At 38.5% G+C, this 19,626-nt stretch overlaps 1 protein-coding gene and 2 long non-coding RNA genes across 3 annotated transcripts; all 3 read right to left on the bottom strand.

The window, feature by feature from the left end:
* Positions 1 to 417: 417 nt before the first annotated feature.
* On the bottom strand, positions 418 to 1,472 carry LOC137049837 (uncharacterized). The gene is made up of 2 exons (XR_010899732.1): positions 1,344 to 1,472; positions 418 to 714 (listed from the first exon to the last, which is right to left on the bottom strand). It is a non-coding gene; the product is annotated as an uncharacterized lncRNA (long non-coding RNA).
* A 4,098-nt stretch (positions 1,473 to 5,570) lies between these two features.
* LOC137049795 (uncharacterized) lies at positions 5,571 to 6,564 on the bottom strand. The gene is made up of 2 exons (XR_010899720.1): positions 6,439 to 6,564; positions 5,571 to 5,867 (listed from the first exon to the last, which is right to left on the bottom strand). It is a non-coding gene; the product is annotated as an uncharacterized lncRNA (long non-coding RNA).
* Positions 6,565 to 7,487: 923 nt separating this feature from the next.
* Positions 7,488 to 19,508, bottom strand: LOC137049543 (CD5 antigen-like). The gene is made up of 7 exons (XM_067428095.1): positions 19,149 to 19,508; positions 13,051 to 13,092; positions 12,798 to 12,833; positions 12,356 to 12,703; positions 11,948 to 12,259; positions 9,375 to 9,505; positions 7,488 to 9,257 (listed from the first exon to the last, which is right to left on the bottom strand). The coding sequence occupies exons 3-7, from the start codon at positions 12,829 to 12,831 to the stop codon at positions 9,141 to 9,143; spliced, it is 942 nt and encodes a 313-aa protein (XP_067284196.1). The 5' UTR covers positions 12,832 to 12,833; positions 13,051 to 13,092; positions 19,149 to 19,508; the 3' UTR covers positions 7,488 to 9,140.
* Between the last annotated feature and the right edge of the window lie 118 nt (positions 19,509 to 19,626).

The following is a 19,626-nucleotide window of genomic DNA, read 5'->3' as shown; positions in this document are numbered from 1 at the left end:
GCCACACCCTCTTTTGGCCACGCCCCTGGCCACACCCTCTTTTGGCCACGCCCCTTACCACACCCTCTTTTGGCCACGCCCCTTACCACACCCTCTTTTAGTTCCCTTCAGGTCCAGCCAATGGAATTCTCAGCTACTGCCTGCCTTTAGGAAAACCACACACTAAGGGTCCATGATGAACAAGTCTCATTATAACATTCAGATGTGAACTGTTATTGAAGTGGATTTATAATGACAAACTGCTTTATGTTTGCAAATTAAGTTAGAAATCAGTTACAAAAAAAATACCCTGAGCCAGACATCATTTGTGACTGACACAAGGCCTCATGAAAAGTTGACTGAACTGATTTTATGTAACCACAGGTGTTGATGTTTGAAAAGCTACCATCAGATGAAATCATGATTGGCACACAAATGTCACATTTATCCTTTTATTGTACACACACAATACACACTGGAGTGGAACATTCTCAAACAGAAATGGACACTTTAAATCTTTCTCCCAGGGAATGAGCCAGTAGTTATCACAGGTCCAGGAGTTCTTGTGTAAGGCACATTGCACCAGAAAACGGTGCGCTCACATCCAGAAAAACCACCAGTGAATAAGAGTTCAGCAGTTGCTCTCCTCAGCTGACTCAGTGCCAAACGTCACTCACTGCTGTGGCCGCTTCTCCTGACGCCTCATGACCTCCAGCAGATCTGACCCAGAGATCCCTACAAACAGACAACAGACCATCAGAAACACTTCACAGCACAGAGAAGCTCTTCTTGTAGTAAGATACAGGTCTCAGACAGAAATAAACATGCATGATTAATGTTAACAATCATTTTACACAGTATGAACGCAATCATATTGTGGGACTTCATGTTCAATTCAATTCAGTAACTGCATTTACACATCTATGATCTACAAACCTTCACATTCATTCAAATCAGGTGCAAGGACACTGCTGCAATTCAAGTTAGGAGACAGATGGCACTAATGTGGATATACTTTAAAATGGAGTATAATTTGAAAGATTAACAACTGATTTTAAGAAACATTCTTCAAGTATTTATATTTTGTGAAAAGAACTTAAAACATTTCTCGGTTATTAAACAGAAGGTGTTCACTCAGTGTTTGCAGTGCTTACATTAAGCAAGGATTAGATTTTAGTTGAATTAGGACATTTATGTAGCTTTTATAAACGTGTCCTAGAAGAAAACATTGCTGGTGTGAATCTTGAGACAAAACACTGACATTTTAATTTAAGTTATAACAGCTCAAACATGCGTTTTAGTTTTGGATTAGACTAAAGCATTGTCTGTGAAACCAGAGGAATAATTTAAAGATATTTACTTACCGTATTAACCGCAGACCTCCTCATGCTCACCCCATTCCTCAGGCAGAATGGGCATTGGCAACAGGCTGTCAGGATATTAGTCACCTTTTCAGCCAATGAGATTACTGCTTGTAGGTTAGTCCCGCCCACTGCTGAACGATTTGCAATTAAGATAAAACGTCTCATAAATCTATTCACAGAGCACAAACAACAATAATGTGCTGTTTTAAATACAAATAAATAAGGGTGAATTATGAATAAGAAACTGCACCCGTTTCTATCAGACGAGTTGTGTCAATATGACTTCAAATTGGGTTACTGACTCAGTTTTTAAACGTCTACTCTACTTTAACATGTGCATACTCATAACAAAAACCAAAATGTATTACGTTAAATCAGTGTGATGAAAATGGTATGGCCGGCTCCCTCTTGTGATCATCCAGTGTAACAGCGGCATTAATACGAGAAATAACAAACTCAAGTGGCACAGGCAGTCGTTGGGATGGAAGGATGGTAAGGAAAAGTAGATTGTAAATCTGTTATCTGATCCACAAACCGCAGCAGAAGCTGGATGACAACCGCTGCAAAACAAAAAAGAAAAAGAAGAATTCGTTGGGCGGACGGCACAAATTTGTATTTTATATATTTAAAAACAAACCTGGGATTTTGTCAGCATCTAAACCATTAGAGAACCGTAAATCTCTACAGGTAGACCTAATTTATTAAAACAGCTCTCAACTGACTGGGGTAAAACAGACAAAATGTGTTGATCCGAAAGCCGCATGGACGATATGGCCTAACTGTGGGCTAAAATATCATCTAAAACACTCTTTTTGGATGGTTTGTTCAAGTGTTAAGAGTTTTGCCCTCCTGTGGTGATTTGTGTGAATTACACCATTGCAAGTCGAGTTTAATAAACGTAAAAGAGTTTGGCCCTCCTGTGGTGATTTGAGTGAATTACAACTTTGCAAATCGAGTTTAATAAACGTAAAAGAGTTTGGCCCTCCTGTGGTTATTTGAGTGAATTACACCATTGCAAATCGAGTCAAATAAACGTAAAAGAGTTTGGCCCTCCTGTGGTGATTTGAGTGAATTACACCATTGCAAGTCGAGTCTAATAAACGTAAAAGCGATTTGCCCTCCTGTGGTGATTTGTGTGAATTACACCATTGCAAATCGAGTCTAATAAACTTAAAAGAGTTTGGCCCTCCTGTGGTGATTTGTGTGAATTACACCATTGCAAATCGAGTCTAATAAACTTAAAAGAGTTTGGCCCTCCTGTGGTGATTTGAGTGAATTACACCATTGCAAATCGAGTTTAATAAACGTAAAAGCGCTTGGCCCTCCTGTGGTGATTTGTGTGAATTACACCTTAGCAAAATAAGTTTGTTTGATTTTACTTTTTTTTTTACTTTTTGTGCAAATCAATTTATTTTAACTAAAGAAAGAACAGAACATAGAGAGTGTAAATAGATCTGATTGGTTGTTCATGTTGAATTGTGTTGAGTATATTCTCCTGCACTTACCCTCTTGCAGAAGTGTAGTTTATTTAAGTTATGTTCATTAGACTTATTATGCTGCGGTGTAATTCATATAAATCACCACAGGAGGGTTTCAAACACTACAATTTTTGGCTTTCCTTTGTTCTGTGGTAATTTCATAAATCATTGCGAGTGCAGTTTGATCAACTCTAATGTCTAATTAGCTAATGTATTTGTTTGTGCAGAAGATCAAGAAAGTGTAAATAGCTCTTATTGGCAGTTTCAATGTTTTTCTGCTCTCACCGTCTTAGAGAAGTGTAGCGCATTTAAGCTCATTAGACTCAATAACCAAACTCATCTGATCTAACAGCTGTAATTCTCACAAATAATTACAGGAGGCGCAATCACAAGCCTGAATGTAAGATTTCCTTGACTAATAAATCAATAAACATCACACTAAACTCAATCAGTTTTTGGCTCAATGGTATGAGCATGACCTCTCAGGTTATACCTAGTTATGTTGAGGAACGGTCACCTGATCAGGTTCTCACTCAAAATGGGTTTTCACTGTTTTTTCAATGACTTAACCGAGACAACACTCCAAAAAAAGATTGAAAGCCTGAAAGGTCCTGTGGTGCAGTGTTCTGTGTGTCAGATCTTGGTGTGGATGTTCTAGGTTCGAATCTCGCTCAAAATGGGTTTATTTTTCAGTTTTTTCAATGAATTAAAAAAGACAACACTCCGACAAAAAAACTAAAAATAAAAAAAACTAACCCATGAACAGCCCAGTGGTGCAGCGGTCTGCGCATCAGATCAGGGTGTAGATGTTCTGGGTTCGAATCTCACTCAAAATGGGTTGCATTTTCACTGGTTTTCCAATTAATTAAGAAAGACAACAATCCAAAAAAAATAATAAAAAAAAAAGCTGTGCTGTGAAAGGCGCTGTGGTGCAGCGGTCTGCGCATCAGATCTTGGTGTGGACAGTCCGGGTTTGAATCTCATTCCAAATGGGTTGCATTTTCACTGGTTTTTCAAAGAAATAAAAAAGACAACACAAGAACAACAAAAATCATGATAAACCATGAAAGGCCCTGTGGTGCAGCGGTCTGTGCGGCAGATCTTGGTGTGGACGATCCGGGTTCAAATCTCATCCCAAATTGGTTGCATTTTCACTGGTTTTCCAATGAATTAAGAAAGACAACAATCCAAAAAAAAAAAAAAGCTGAAACATGAAAGGCCCTGTGGTGCAGTGGTCTGTGCGTCAGATCTTGGTGTGGACGATCTGGGTTCGAATCTCACTCCAAATGGGTTGCATTTTCACTGGTTTTCCAATGAATTAAGAAAAACAACAATCCAAAAAAAAAAGCTGAAGCATGAATGGCCCTGTGGTGCAGCGGTCTGTGCATCAGATCTTGGTGTGGACGATCCGTGTTCAAATCTCATCCCAAATGGGTTGCATTTTCACTGGTTTTCCAATGAATTAAGAAAAACAACAATCCAAAAAAAAAAGCTGAAGCATGAAAGGCCCTGTGGTGCAGCGGTCTGTGCATCAGATCTTGGTGTGGACGATCTGGGTTCGAATCTCACTCCAATGGGTTGCATTTTCACTGGTTTTCCAATGAATTAAGAAAGACAACAATCCAAAAGAAAAGAAAATCACAAGTGTGAAAGTCCCTGTGGTGCAGCGGTCTGTGCATCAGACCTTGGTGTGGACGCTCCGGGTTCAAATCTCACTCAAAATGGGGTTGCATTTTCACTGGTTTTCCAATGAATTAAGGAAGACAACAATCCAAAAAAAAAAAGCTGAAACATGAAAGGCCCTGTGGTGCAGCGGTCTGTTCATCAGATCTTGGTGTGGACGATCTGGGTTCGAACCTCTCTCAAGGTGGTAGGTGAAGTTTAGTTTCACTGGTTTTTCAGTTAATAAAAAAAAAAGATAAAATTACCAAAAATACAGAAGTCAGTGTGGAAGTGCCAGTGGCTCAGCGGTCTGAGCGTTCCTCCCTGCACGGGAAGAACCTGGGTTCAAACCCCAGCCTGATCACCAAAGCATGGTTGCGTGAAGGTTGTCCCATCATGAGCTGTGACAAGCTACTGAGCGGATCAGAACATGAGGGACGAGAGAAGGCAGGACACAAAGGGGGGAGTGAAAATCCATCCGGCTCCCCCTGGGACTTCCGTGACAAAATCCAGCAGCGGTTATACAGCAAAACATAAAGTTTTCAAATTCGACTTAGGAAAATTTTCCTGAAACCTACTTCAGAATTTTGGACACGCCCCTTACCACACCCTCTTTTGGCCACGCCCCTGACCACACCCTCTTTTGGCCACGCCCCTGACCACACCCTCTTTTGGCCACGCCCCTGACCACACCCTCTTTTGGCCACGCCCCTGACCACACCCTCTTTTGGCCACGCCCCTGACCACACCCTCTTTTAGTTCCCTTCAGGTCCAGCCAATGAAATTTTCAGCTGCTGCCTGCCTTTAGGAAAACCACACACTAAAGGTCCTTCCACTTGATCCATGATGAACAACTCATTATAGCATTCAGATGTGAACTGTTATTGAAGTGAACTTATAATGACAAACTGCTTTATGTTTGCTAATTAAGTTAGAAATCAGTTACAAAAAAATACCCTGAGCCAGACATCATTTGTGACTGACACAAGGCCTCATATGAAAAGTTGACTGAACTGATTTTATGTAACCACAGGTGCTGAGGTTTGAAAAGCTAAGATCAGATGAAATCATGATTGGCACACAAATGTCACATTTATCCTTTTATTGTACACACACAATACACACTGGAGTGGAACATTCTCAAACAGAAATGGCCACTTTAAATCTTTCTCCCAGGAAATGAGCCAGTAGTTATCACAGGTCCAGGAGTTCTTGTGAAAGGCACATTGCACCAGAAAACTGTGCGCTCACATCCAGAAAAAGCTCCGGTGAATAAGAGTTCAGCAGTTGCTCTCCTCAGCTGACTCAGTGCCAAACGTCACTCACTGCTGTGGCCGCTTCTCCTGACGCCTCATGACCTCCAGCAGATCTGACCCAGAGATCCCTACAAACAGACAACAGACCATCAGAAACACTTCACAGCACAGAGAAGCTCTTCCTGTAGGAAGATACAGGTCTCAGACAGAAATAAACATGCATGATTAATGTTAACAATCATTTTATACTGTATGAACTCACAGTCAGGCAAATCAAAAGGTTGAATTTAACCTGAAGTCAATTATTTTAATTTAATAAAAACAACTTAAACACTATTGCAACCACATCCATATTAACAAAACAACACTTCTCTGTTATTAAACAGGTGTTCATTCAGTGTTTGCATGACTTAATAATGAAGTCCAGGAGTAAAAACACTTCACTTGAAGCTTTAAAAACTATGGCCTGGTTTCACAAAGAGGGCTTACATTAAGCAACGATTAGATTTTAGTTGAATTAGGACATTTATGTAGCTTTTATAAACGTGTCCTAGAAGAAAACATCACTGGTGTGAATCTTGAGACAAAACACTGACATTTTAATTTAAGTTATAACAGCTCAAACATGCGTTTTAGTTTTGGATTAGACTAAAGCATTGTCTGTGAAACCAGAGGAATAATTTAAAGATATTTACTTACCGTATTAAACGCAGACCTCCTCATGCACACCCCATTCCTCAGGCAGAATGGGCATTGGCAACAGGCTGTCAGGATATTAGTCACCTTTTCAGCCAATGAGATTACTGCTTGTAGGTTAGTCCCGCCCACTTCTGAACGATCTGCAATTAAATAATCAACTGCTTCTTCTTCTATTGGCGATTTGCAACTAACAATTCACGCATATCCGCCACCTGCTGTAGGCTACTGGAGTGCGGGCCAGAAGGGGGAAACAATCATTCTTTTCATTAATCCAGTTTCTTTCAGAAAAATCTATACTGCTTTATTTATCTTTTCTTCATTTAATATATTCTTACGATTCCTCACACTCACCCCATCTCATCTTTTAATCGCATTCTTTGTCTCATACTTATAGCAGTGACATAAGACATGCTCCACTGACTCTTCCACCATTCCACAATCACACATCCCTGAAGGATGTTTTCTCAATAAATGCATTGTTTTATTTAAACCAGTATGTCCTAACCTCATCTTTGATATTATTATTTGCTCTCTAGAAGTTCCTCCTGATGATTTCATTCCCACTGCTTTTTTTATCTTGTATAAATGACGTCCTATTACTTTCTTCATCCCATTGTTTTTACCATGTACTCATTTTATTAACACGAATAATTCCTTTACTTTATGCTACCTCCATTATCCTGTCTTGTTTTAAAGCTTGCTTTACAAAAACATCTGCCATCTCATCCCCCTCATTTCCCCAATGGGCTGGAATCCACATGAATCCAACTTTTATTTCTATGTGCTTTAATCTAATATTAAATAAAATATGGACAAATGTGGTATTTTGTGTAGGTTGAAACTATTACAATATGAATATTTATTATCTCTAATGTTCAAGAATCCCAGCAATATAAGTAGGCCTAGCTAAATAAATTATACACATGTAATCAACATCTGCCAGATCACAGATGTCAGCAATGATGGAGGCACAAATAAAAAAATAAAGGCTGTATCTGATGGCAAGCAGTTGGTTTTTAATGAAAACAAGCTCAAAATAATACCGCATATTCTCAGAATACAAACACATGTCAAACAACCAGAAAAGGATCGGACGAAGAACACTACAAACACAGGGCTATATAAAAGATAATTAACAGGAAGGACCTAAACTTAAAACGAACGTGACATTATGGTAATTAACAAGTTATTTAATAATATTACATCAATGTATGGTTGAAAAAACAACAGCATTTTTATTCACATAATTCACCACAGTACGGCGATAGGCTAGTTGATTTCTGACGACTGCTGTCCGTAACTTTTTTTGTGTGTTCAAGATTTACAAAAATGATATAATGAAAACATGAATTCCTTTTCCAAACCCATGTTTTTGTCTTACCCTGAATCATTATGGTATACTTATAATAAGGATTTTTATTGGGACTATTTCAGGCCAGCCTGCTAGGAACCGTTGCGGAGGAGCACAGTCCCTGCGTGACTCGCCATTGCATTAAACAGAGAGAAGTACCTCCGGCTGCAATGTTCTTCCGCAAAACGCATGCAGTTCTGTTTATTAACCGCGTAATCTTCCAAATTACATGGTAAACAACAGTTTATTAAATAATATTCAATCAATTCAAAATTATAGAATCATCCTCTGATTCAAGTTGTAGAAAAACAAAACAAAAAAGCAGCAATGCACAAGAAAATTATGTGATCCATATAAAGAATACGTTGTTCTTTAGTAAAGTTAATATTAATATATATTGTTTAGATCAGTAAATGTTTCCGCAAATTATAATAAATACTTTATTATATTTTAATCAATGCATAAAATAATTTAAGGTTTTCTGACTGGCTGCAATGTAATTCACACAATTAACCACAGGAGGGCGTTACTCAATTGACTGAAATCTTTAAATAGATAATACAGATCTAATGTAATTCTAATTACCAAAAGAGTTGCTTTGTCGGATATTTTATTGATTAATATGGTAACAGATTTTTTAAAAATAATATTAAATCAATATAAAGTAGTTTAATGCAAGGTTTTCCCCTAGTTCGAGCCGAGACAAGTTTCAGCAGTGCAACTCGCGCGATTCACCACAGCAGGGCGTTCAGTGAAGTAATATAGCTACTTTAAGTATTTGAACAAATCACAACAAAACAAGAAAATGATGTTATCAAAAAAAAAGACTAAAGATAATTTTATTATAGTTATTAGTGAATATTGAATGATTTTTGTCTTTTTTCAGTTTACAAGAAAAAATAGAGACGTTGATGTTTTGGTGCTGCACGTGAATACAGTATTCACACAACATAAGGCATCCTCTGCCATTTTAAAGGCTTAATAATTAACTGGGTGATATTATTGCTGACTATATTGATTGGGTGCACAGTCAACTACATTAATATAAAAAATTTAAAACATAACATGTAAAACATTCAAAATATAAGTATATTAAATAGTTATGATATTATTTATGTTTTTATTTGTTTATTCAAATCTTAATTTAAAACATTTAATTTCTATTAAATTTCTCTAAGCCGTTAATCAATTTGAAACCTGCATTCTGTGACCAAACAAAGTTTGTCTGTTTATTCCATCAATAACATGTGGAACAATCACCACTGTAAAGTGAGACATTGTTATTGTAGAAGAAATTTGAAATGAAACAACTGCAATTTATTTTAAAAATAATATTGCATTCTGATGGATGTCATTTACATGTAGTTCTTGAAACTTTCTTTTTCTGGGAGCCTTTCTGGAACACTTTTCCATCTGACTGAGTTTTCCAAGTCCACATAAAAGGTCCGCTTAATTGTAACTTCGACATCTATTAAATGAAAATGAAAATGAATAAAAACACAGAGAACAATAATAATAGAGCAGCCAGTAGATGACAACAAAAAGAAGCGAAAGATGCAGCTCATTGTTACTCCGCTGCTCTCACCTCCTCCGAGAGTTTGCTTATGATTGCAGGATCATTTGGGTTGATATTGGAGTCAGTTTTCACCTCAATCCTCAACAGCATTTTAACACTCGATGGTGAGCCAGGGCTTCTTATAGTGTCTATGATTCCTCCTTATGTAGAAGTGAATTCAAAAGAGCAGTATGAAAGATATATAAACATATATTAATTTATTACTTTAGTTTAGTTTTTAGACTATTTCTTCAAGCATACAATTCCAAACTGATTATAAAAAAGTGCACAAATCAAATCACATGTATGCTCATGTATATTTACACAGAATTACATTTTTAATTGTTGGCGAGTTGCTATTTTGAGGACCTGAAAACGACTGTGCCACTGACCAAAAAAACCTGGACTAAAGTCAATAGTGCAGGATTTTTTTGAAAGGGAACGTTAGTAATATGCACCTATAAGTGGGTGCACAACGCACATACACTCTGCTTATTACACACATCGGGACATGGAGCAGCACACACACATTTTTAGATATTAAAAATAAAAGGATTCCTCTCTGGAGAAGCGTTCAGTCTTTTGGCTTGCAAATGACGCCATGTAAATAGCAAATCTGCCATGGCGCAACTGGCTTTTAAAGGAAATGGGAGAGAGATTTTTTCCGTCATTAAACTAGCAAAAGTGGACACGCTCCTGTGCCATGCACTCAGTGTCATGAATTCACTGAAATAGGGCCCATGAGTGTAACTGGGACATTTATTTACATTTGATATATATTTTAAAAAATAATTCTGAGGATCTCCTCATTTTAGAAAACCACCGCATGCCATATCACACACACACACACACACACACACACACACACACACACACACACACACACACACACACACACACACACACACACACACACACACACACACACACACACACACACACACACACACACACACACACACACAGGGTATGGAAAGTATTGAGACCCTCTTAAATGTTTCACTCTTTGTTATATTGCAGCCATTTGCTAAAATAATTTTTGTTAAAAAATAAAATTCTCAATAATATTGACACAGCGCCCCATACTGACAGAAAAACAGAATTGTTGACATTTTTGCAGATTTGTTAGAAAAGAAAAACTGAAATATCACATGGTCCTAAGTATTCAGACCCTTTGCTGTGACACTCTTATATTTAACTCAGGTGCTGTCCATTTCTCCTGATCATCCTTGAGATGGTTCTTCACCTTCATTACAGCCTCCAGCTGTGTTTGATTATACTGATTGGACTAGATTAGGAAAGCCACACACCTGTCTATATAAGACCTTACAGCTCACAGTGCATGTCAGAGCAAATGAGAATCATGAGGTCAAAGGAACTGCCTGAAGAGCTCAGAGACAGAATTGTGGCAAGGCACAGTTTCGGCCAAAGTTACAAAACAAATTCTGCTGCATAATCCTGAAATGGAAGATATTTGGGACGAGCAGAACCCTTCCTAGAGTTGTCCGTCCGGCCAAAGTCAGCTATCAGAGGAGAAGAGCCTTGGTGAGAGAGGTAAAGAAGAATCCAAAGATCACTGTGACTGAGCTCCAGAGATGCAGGCGGAGATGGGAGAAAGTTGTAGAAAGTCAACCATCACTGCAGCCCTCCACCAGTCGGGGCTTTATGGCAGAGTGGCCCGACGGAAGCCTCTCCTCAGTGCAAGGCACATGAAAACCCGCATGGAGTTTGCTAAAAAAACACCTGAAGGACTCCAAGATGGTGAGAAATAAGATTCTCTGGGCTGATGAGACCAAAATTGAACTTTTTGGCCTCAATTCTAAGCGGTAGCGTATGTGTGGAGAAAACTCTGCACTGCTCATCACCTGTCCAATACAGTCCCAACAGTGAAGCATAGTGGTGGCAGCATCATGCTGTGGGGGTGTTTTTCAGCTGCAGGGACAGGACGACTGGTTGCAATCAAGGGAAAGATGAATGCGGCCAAGTACAGGGATATCATGGAAAACCTTCTCCAAAGTGCTCAAGACCTCAGACTAGGCCGAAGGTTCACCTTCCAACAAGACAATGACCCTAAGCACACAACAACAACTTCACAACAACTCCGTGACTGTTCTTAAATGGCCCAGCCAGAGCCCTGACTGAAACCCAATCGAGCATCTCTGGAGGGACCTGAAAATGGCTGTCCACCAACGTTTACCATCCAACCTGACAGAACTGGAGAGGATCTGCTGGAGGAATGGCAGAGGATCCCCAAATCCAGGTGTGAAAAACTTGTTGGATCTTTCCCAAAAAGACTCATGGCTGTATTAGATCAGAAGGGTGCTTCTACTAAATACTGAGCAAAGGGTCTGCATACTTAGGACCATGTGATATTTCACTTGTTCTTTTTTAATGAATTTGCAAAAATGTCAACAAATCTTTTTTTTTTCTCTCAATATGGGGGTGCTGAGTGAACATTAATGAGGAAAAAAATTAACTTAAATGAGTTTAGCAAATGGCTGCAATATAACAAAGAGTAAAACATTTGAGGGGGTCTGAATACTTTCCATTCCCACTGTATATAATCACACACAGATACATTTATATATTTCATTGGCACTCACCACTGCAGATGACTCCAGCATCTTGAAGGTGTGTGATATTGTTCTGCACCTGGCGATCTAAGTTACATTGTTTCAGTGCAGCCTCATTCCCAAGACAGTCAACCAAATTTATTAATACTGGACCAGATCCTTGTCCAAAATAAGCAGCAGTCTTCGCCTCGACAGCATCTCCACAACCCCTCTCTCTACACACCACTGCAGCGTCTGCCAGATCCCAGCCATTATCACACACCGTTCCCCACTGACCGTTGTAGAAAACCTCCACTCGTCCAGAACAAGAGTTGCTGCCACTCACCAGTCTAGTTGTGTCGGCTAAAACACACGAACAATACACAAATAAAGAGTGATGACTTTGAGAACATGATTATATATGGAGTTAAACTCACTGTAAAAGACTTTAGTACTCACAGTGACAGATGACTCCGGCATACAAATCTTGTGGGCATGAGTTGTCTTTTACATTTTCCTGTGAAGTCACTGGGCATTTTGTCAGTGACAATTCATTCCCCGAACATTTTGGCTGTTTTACCCATGATCGTTCTGCCCAGAATAAGTCTTCCCCAGAATATGCTACTACTTCAGCTTCCAAACCACAGCCTAATTCTCTACAGACCACATTTGATTCTAACAAACCCCACCATACGTAACACACTGATAACCATTTTCCCTGATAGAGAACTTGCACTCTTCCAGAACAGAAGTTGCTGCCGTCAATTAGTCTGACCCCAGCCTCGACTGACGCTGAATTTCCCAGAACTGCTTGTCATGAGAGAGAAAAAAATGAAGAGAATCACAAATATGTTATCCAGTTTGAAGGGCAAGTTTGTATGAATTGTGTTTGAGCTCTAACCTTGAAGTAAAATCAGCCATATAGCGTACAGCATTCCTGCTGAAAAGAAACTAAGAAAAATGATAAATAACTTAAATATATATTAGAGTAACTGAGAACGGTGAATAACTTCACTGGATTTTTACAGAGAATCAATCACACTTTAAAATAAGACACATTAATAAACATCAACATTTATCCCTTAAGGATTAGGAGACAAATATAATCAGCAGAATAAAGTCAGAAAGATTAAAATATGACTAAGGGTTTAAACCTTTTGACGTGTCCCATGTGTGCTTCTGTCTTCTTTCTGCCTCTAAAAGATAAGTTTGTATGTTGGCGATTTATGTGTTCATCTAGAGCCCATGTCTCCTCCCTCCAGACGACCCTGACAATCGCACCTTCTCAGTCTATTATTTTACATATATTTGTAAGTTACAGCATATACTCAGCAGGTCTAATAGGCCTAAGGATGCAAAACAGGTTAAACATCAAAGAAACTGAGGTTAAAATAGTTACAGTCACCCTGTCTCTTGGATATTCATATTTCTCTTCCCTTCTCATTCTTAAGGGTTCATTTGGAACTGTCTGCATTGTTTGATGTTCCCAGAAATGTGAATTGTGTATGCTCTTGCAAACAAATAACACCTAATTGGCATTGTTTGCATTTGGTTTGGGTGTTTAAATGAGCCGTCACTTCCTAATTACTCAGACAGGCCGCATTAACAGGATGCAAACAGGGAAGCTTTTGAATATTGACACTCATGCTCAAAAGTTTACATAAGGGACTCGAGAATAACCATCAAAAAAACAAAACAACAATCATGGATCATCCAGGCAACAACACACAGTATTAAGAATCAAGGGTATGTAAATTATTTTTTTGTCTTGTGAACTAAACATCTTTTACATGTTTAACATTTTTCAGATTCTCTAGAGGGTCTGTAAACTTTTGAGCACAACTGTAACTTTCAGAAATGATCCTGCAATCTGTAAAACTCCAAAATGGATGACAAAGAAGCACCATAAAAGGACTTGTGTGCCGTATTACATGTCTTCTGAAGCCATGTCTCAGATGAAAGTCTGGTTTCTGTAATTGTGTCTGTTGTTTACCCTATTTTTGAAAGGGAATAGGTTGCTTTTCCTACTAAACGCATACACGTGTCTGTCTCAGGTATTACCCATTGCAAATGGTTAACAAAAGGCCATGTTCACACTGCATGTTCAAAAAAAAATTTTCATAGATGGGCTTTTGAAAGAGTGACAAGCAGATAAACAAATGGACATTCGATTTTTTTCAAACCACAAGGTGGTTTCACAAGTCATCACACTCTTTTGACACTCATACCGCTACGTGTGACAAATGTGTGTTCGACTTGATGCATGAAACCAAAGTCTGTGAGAGCGATTAAAGAACAGACGGCTCCGCATGTTTTCGACCGCTTAACACCGATCAGTCTGCTCAGCACCGCTTCAAGCTAAACACACCTTTTGTCACATGAAGCTTTTTTAAGTGTCACCCTCATGTGGAGAATCCCAGGAACTCCTGAACCGAAGCTCTTTCCATCTGCTCTGAGACTCGTGATGTTTGAGGAGCTGGAAGATTCATTTTTTCAGGGTGAATCACCTTGACTATTTTCTCACTTGTGTCACAAGTTGATGGGCAGTTTTGGTTTATTCATAGAAACTTGATGTCATGATAGAAAGTGGGAAAATCTGCTAAAGATTTAAATCAGCTTGATGCAACCAAACACCATTCAGTGGTGAACAAACAGTGCAAAGTTTTTGAATATAACACATTGTCATATTTGACAAATTTACACAAAAAGACTCAAAATCAGAGATAGTTCAGAGGAACATTATTCTCAACAGGGGTAACACTAAATCAGCCACAGCTGAATACAGAACCGCATAACTAACAGTAAACTGAACAATATAAACTCTATGATGTGGTTCTGCATCAATTTAAAGTCTAATTTAGTGTTACTCTTGTGGAGAATAACGTTCCTTTTTACTAGCTGTGACTTTGAGTCTGTATGTGCAGTTGTGTATCCTTACAAATACTTGCTCTGCCAGTTCACCACAGGCGGGCGTTTGGTTGCTCTTTACAAACACAAATCTTTAAAATTGTAACAGAGGACTTTTTTTAAATATTTTTTTTTTGGCTTTCTGCCATCACATTCACTCCTCATGGAGAAAACCAAAACTGACTATCAGCTCATGACAAGAGCTAGAAAACAATGAAGATGATTCCTCATGAGTGAATCGAAGCCTTAAAGCTCAACCAACATCATGAGTCTCAGAGCAGATCCTGAGACTCTCTGAGGGGTTTGAGTATGTCTGGTTCTGGTTCTGGATCACATGAGGCTTGAGAAGATCGGTGTCTCAGTCACATGCAGCTTTTTTTAAAGGGTTACTTCACCCAAAAATGAAAATTCTGTCATTAATTACTCACCCTAATGTCGTTCAACACCCATAAGACCTAAGAACACATGAAGACATTTTTGTTGAAATCTTATGGCTCAGAAAGGCTTTTCATAAACACCAATGTCGTTTCATACAAAGTTTCAAACCGTTATGAATCAGCGTATTGATTCATGGTTCAGTACACTGATTGTATTGATTCATGATTCAGTGACTCCATCACTATATAAGTCGTTATTTATTTATTTGTTGTGCACAAAAAGTACTCGTCGTTTCATAAAATTATTAAAGAGCCACTTAAGTGAGATTTTTTAGACGACGTCTTTAGTGCCTTTTATGGGTCTTGAGAGAGGAAATGACATTGGTGTTGGAGGCCTTTCTGAACCATCGGATTTAAAAAAAAGTATCTTCATTTGTGTTCTGAAGATGAACGGAGGTCTTACAGGTGTCCCACGACATTAGGGTAAGTAATTAATGAGAGAACTTTCATTTTTGGGCGCACTAACCCTTTAAGTGTCAGAGATGTGAGTGTTGCCCTCACGTGAAAAAACTAGGTTCAAAGTGTATGAACGTTAAAAGGATTAATAAAGACAACAGTCCAAAAAAAAAGCATGTTTGCCGGTTCCCCAATCCCGTTTGCTCAGTGGTCTGAGTGTCGGATCTTGGCTGGAAGAATCCAGGTTTGAATCTCACTCTTGGGCTTTAGTTTCATTGGGTTTGGATGGAAAAAAAGACAAAAGTCCAAAAAAAGAAAAGCAAGTGTGGAAGTGCCAGTGGCTCAGTGGTATGAGCAAGTTCTCCTAGCCAGGAGGTTCCCGGTTCAAAACCGGCCTGGTCGCCAAAGCGTGGTTGTGGAACGGATGGTCACCTGAGCGAGAGAAGGTCGGAAATGAAGGAGGACGAAAATACCCAAACGCCTCCCCCTGGCCTAGGGACGTCTGGAACAATAACCAGCACATTAAGTCAAGATGTTTACTTATATTAAAAATATCCTAATTGGAGACTAAGTCAACATTTTTTCAGCTGTTCCTTCTAAACAACCCTCCAACCAGATCTCAGACGACTTTCCTCCTTGGTCACCGCAGCTCACGATCAGAGGTACATCTCGCTACCACGCTTCCGTGACTAGGGGTGCGTTTCCCAAAACCAGAGTTGCAGAGTTTGTTGGTTGCAATGCAATTTAACATTTAACAGCTTAGCAACTGTGGTTTTGGGAAACGCATCCCAGGCCGGTTTCAAACCGGGAACCGAGGACATAGCACTGAGCCACTGGCAGTTCCACTCCTCCTCTGGTTTTTTTGTTTTTTTGGACTTTTGTCTTTTTTCCCACCAAAAACCAATGAAACTAAAGGCCAAGAGTGAGATTCAAACCTGGATTCTCCAGGACGAGAATCGACACCTAGACCCCTGTGAGACACCATGAAACTCATTACTTTTCTTTTTTTTTTGGAGTGTTGACTTCGTTAATCATTTTAAAATTCACAAGATTTGGACCTGGATTCTCCACATGAGGGCAACACTCACACAGCTGATACAAAAGCTGCATCTGACAAAAAATGTGTGTTTGATTTAAAGTGGCACTGCTCTGACTGAACGATGCATGAGAGCGAGTAGAGAGAGCAGACAACTCTGTATGTTTTCGACCACTTATCGTGTCAGAGGAATGTAACTGAACCTCGCCCTCCTCCGGTGAATTATGTGTCACACTGATGCTACTTATTTTTAGGGATACAAAGCAAGCAAAAAATAAGTGATTGTAAATTGTGTCTCTGTTAGAATAATCTAAAATAAAGTGATTTTATTAGTAAACAGAAAAGTAACAACAAATAATGTATTTATGATTAATAAATGAATAGGGTCTGTCAATCTGCAAAATTGGTAGTAGAAAGAGGTAGTTCAACTTTATGTGAGTCTTGAGAAATAACATTTCAATCCTGGAAAATGCATTGAGTACATAGTTTGGGTAGAGAACATTTGAGAACATCGGTTGTGCTGAAAGAACAATGTACCCGATGTAAATTTTTCCATTTGCAATTTGCCTAAAGGATAGCTTTTGGTAACAACCAAGTGACAACAAATTGATCTCAATCTTTAGATGGGTGGAAAGCTGCCTTATATTATAGACTGTGCGGGTGTTAAAACAAGACAAGCAGGACATGAAATTAAGAAATACACAACACAAAGCTGACATCCGTTGCCGTTTTAATGACTTAATAAATTGGGTGATGTTAATTTCTTTTTAATATTGCTGACTATATTGATTGGGTACATTTGCCATTGTGGCACAGTCTACTAGGCCTACCTTAGTAACATTATTTGTTTAATAAAATATGTTATTACGATCATTGAATTTCTATTTAATTTCTAATCCGTTTAACAATTTGAAACCTGAGTTCTGCAACTTTTGTTTTTTCCACCAATAACCTGTGGAACAATCACCACTGTAAAGTGCGACATTTTGTAAAATAACTAAAATATTGTAAATCTGAAATGAAACAATTGCAATTTATTTATGGACTGCATTTCAGTCCACAAATAAATGCAGTCCAATTTATTTTAAAAATAATATTGCATTCTGATGGATGTCAGTTACATGTAGTTCTTGAAACTTTCTTTTTCTGGGAGCCTTTCTGGAACACTTTTCCATCTGACTGAGTTTTCCAAGTCCACATGAAAGGTCCGCTTAATTGTAACTTCGACATCTATGAAAGGAAAATGGAAATGAATAAAAACACAGAGAACAATAATAATAGAGCAGCCAGTAGATGACAACAAAAAGAAGCGAAAGATGCAGCTCATTGTTACTCCGCTGCTCTCACCTCCTCCGAGAGTTTGCTTATGATTGCAGGATCATTTGGGTTGATATTGGAGTCAGTTTTCACCTCAATCCTCAACAGCATTTTAACACTCGATGGTGAGCCAGGGCTTGCTCCTTATGTGGAAGTGAAAAAGAGCAGTATGAAAGCTGTATGAACATATATTATATGTATGTTCATACACATAATATATATATGTAACATATATGTATTATAAAATTATATTACTTTAGTTTTTAGGCCATTTCTTCAAGCATACAATTCCAAACCAATTATAAAAGGAACAAAAATCACATGATTATTTTTACTAACTGATGTAGAATTAATTTATATTCAATTTAGAATTTCCCTGCGAATAGTTATTTTAAACACAAAAGCATGTATAAACTACACATTAAGCTTATAATTTACTTTAATAGTTAACACTTAAAACTTTATATGTAATTTATATATATATATGATTTATATAATATATAGGGGCGTGTCCGAGGAGGCAAGCATGGCAATGCCTCCTCAAAAAAAGAAAATGGATGAGAAAATAAGCCATATTACAAAAACTAAAAATCAAATTTTATAAAATGTGACATTAAAAAGTGAATGAATCACTGCTTTTATAAAGTAGCAGGTAAAGTCACTCTTGCCTCCCCTGAGCCCACTGACTTTTAACAGACCCCATAAAGTATGCGGTGGGTTTGTTGGGGGGTAATTGAGAATGAGTGGAGGAAAGTCACTTGAGAGGAGGCAACGCCTCCATCCCGTTATAAATTGGTTATGATTAGCTATGATTGGTTTGTGCGATAAATCCCACCTCGTTTTTGTGTGCGTTTGCGAATCTGTCTGAATTAACAAAATTATTGCGTTAATGGGAAGGCTAGTTAAAAAGTAAACAGTTCAGCCACTTAGAAATCACTGCTTTATGTCACGTGACACGTCAAAACTGACCGATGATCCGAAAAAAAGCGGTCTATTCTAGCTTGGTGAGATTTATAATTGGTTTTAATAAACAATCTATTAAAAAATAAGACTTTGCCTACACATTTCAGAACACCACAGCACATCACTGATACATATACTCATACATATACACATATACACAGATTTCCTTTTTATATTATATTTCATTGGCACTCACCACTGCAGATGACTCCAGCATCTTGTAGGTGTGTGATATTGTTCTGCACCTGGCGATCTAAGTTACATTGTTTCAGTGCAGTCTCATTCCCAAGACAGTCAACCAAATTTATTAATACTGGACCAGATCCCTGTCCAAAATAAGCAGCAGTCTTCGCCTCGACAGCATCTCCACAACCCCTCTCTCTACACACCACTGCAGCGTCTGCCAGATCCCAGCCATTATCACACACCGTTCCCCACTGATCGTTGTAGAAAACCTCCACTCGTCCAGAACAAGAGCTGTTGCCACTCACCAGTCTAGTTGTGGCTAAAACACACGAACAATACACAAATAAAGAGTGATGACTTTGAGAACATGATTAGATATGCAGTTTAACTCACTGTAAAAGACTTTAGTACTCACGCTGACAGACGACTCCGGCATACAAATCTTGTGGGCATGAGATTTCTCCAAAGTTCGGTAAAGTCGCTAGGCA

The sequence above is a fragment of the Pseudorasbora parva genome, chromosome 20 (assembly GCF_024679245.1).
Source record: "Pseudorasbora parva isolate DD20220531a chromosome 20, ASM2467924v1, whole genome shotgun sequence".
Classification (NCBI taxonomy): Eukaryota; Metazoa; Chordata; class Actinopteri; order Cypriniformes; family Gobionidae; genus Pseudorasbora; species Pseudorasbora parva.
This window is presented reverse-complemented; position numbering and strand designations above follow the sequence as displayed.

What these genes read in the sequence shown, in the direction of transcription:
- LOC137049543 (XM_067428095.1), bottom strand. Translation starts at nt 12,831, where the DNA reads ATGCTGTACGCTATATGGCTGATTTTACTTCAAG. An exon ending in ATGGCTGATTTTACTTCAAG is followed by an intron (nt 12,704 to 12,797) that starts GTTAGAGCTCAA and finishes CATGACAAGCAG; the next exon opens with TTCTGGGAAATTCAGCGTCA. An exon ending in TGCCGGAGTCATCTGTCACT is followed by an intron (nt 12,260 to 12,355) that starts GTGAGTACTAAA and finishes CGTGTGTTTTAG; the next exon opens with CCGACACAACTAGACTGGTG.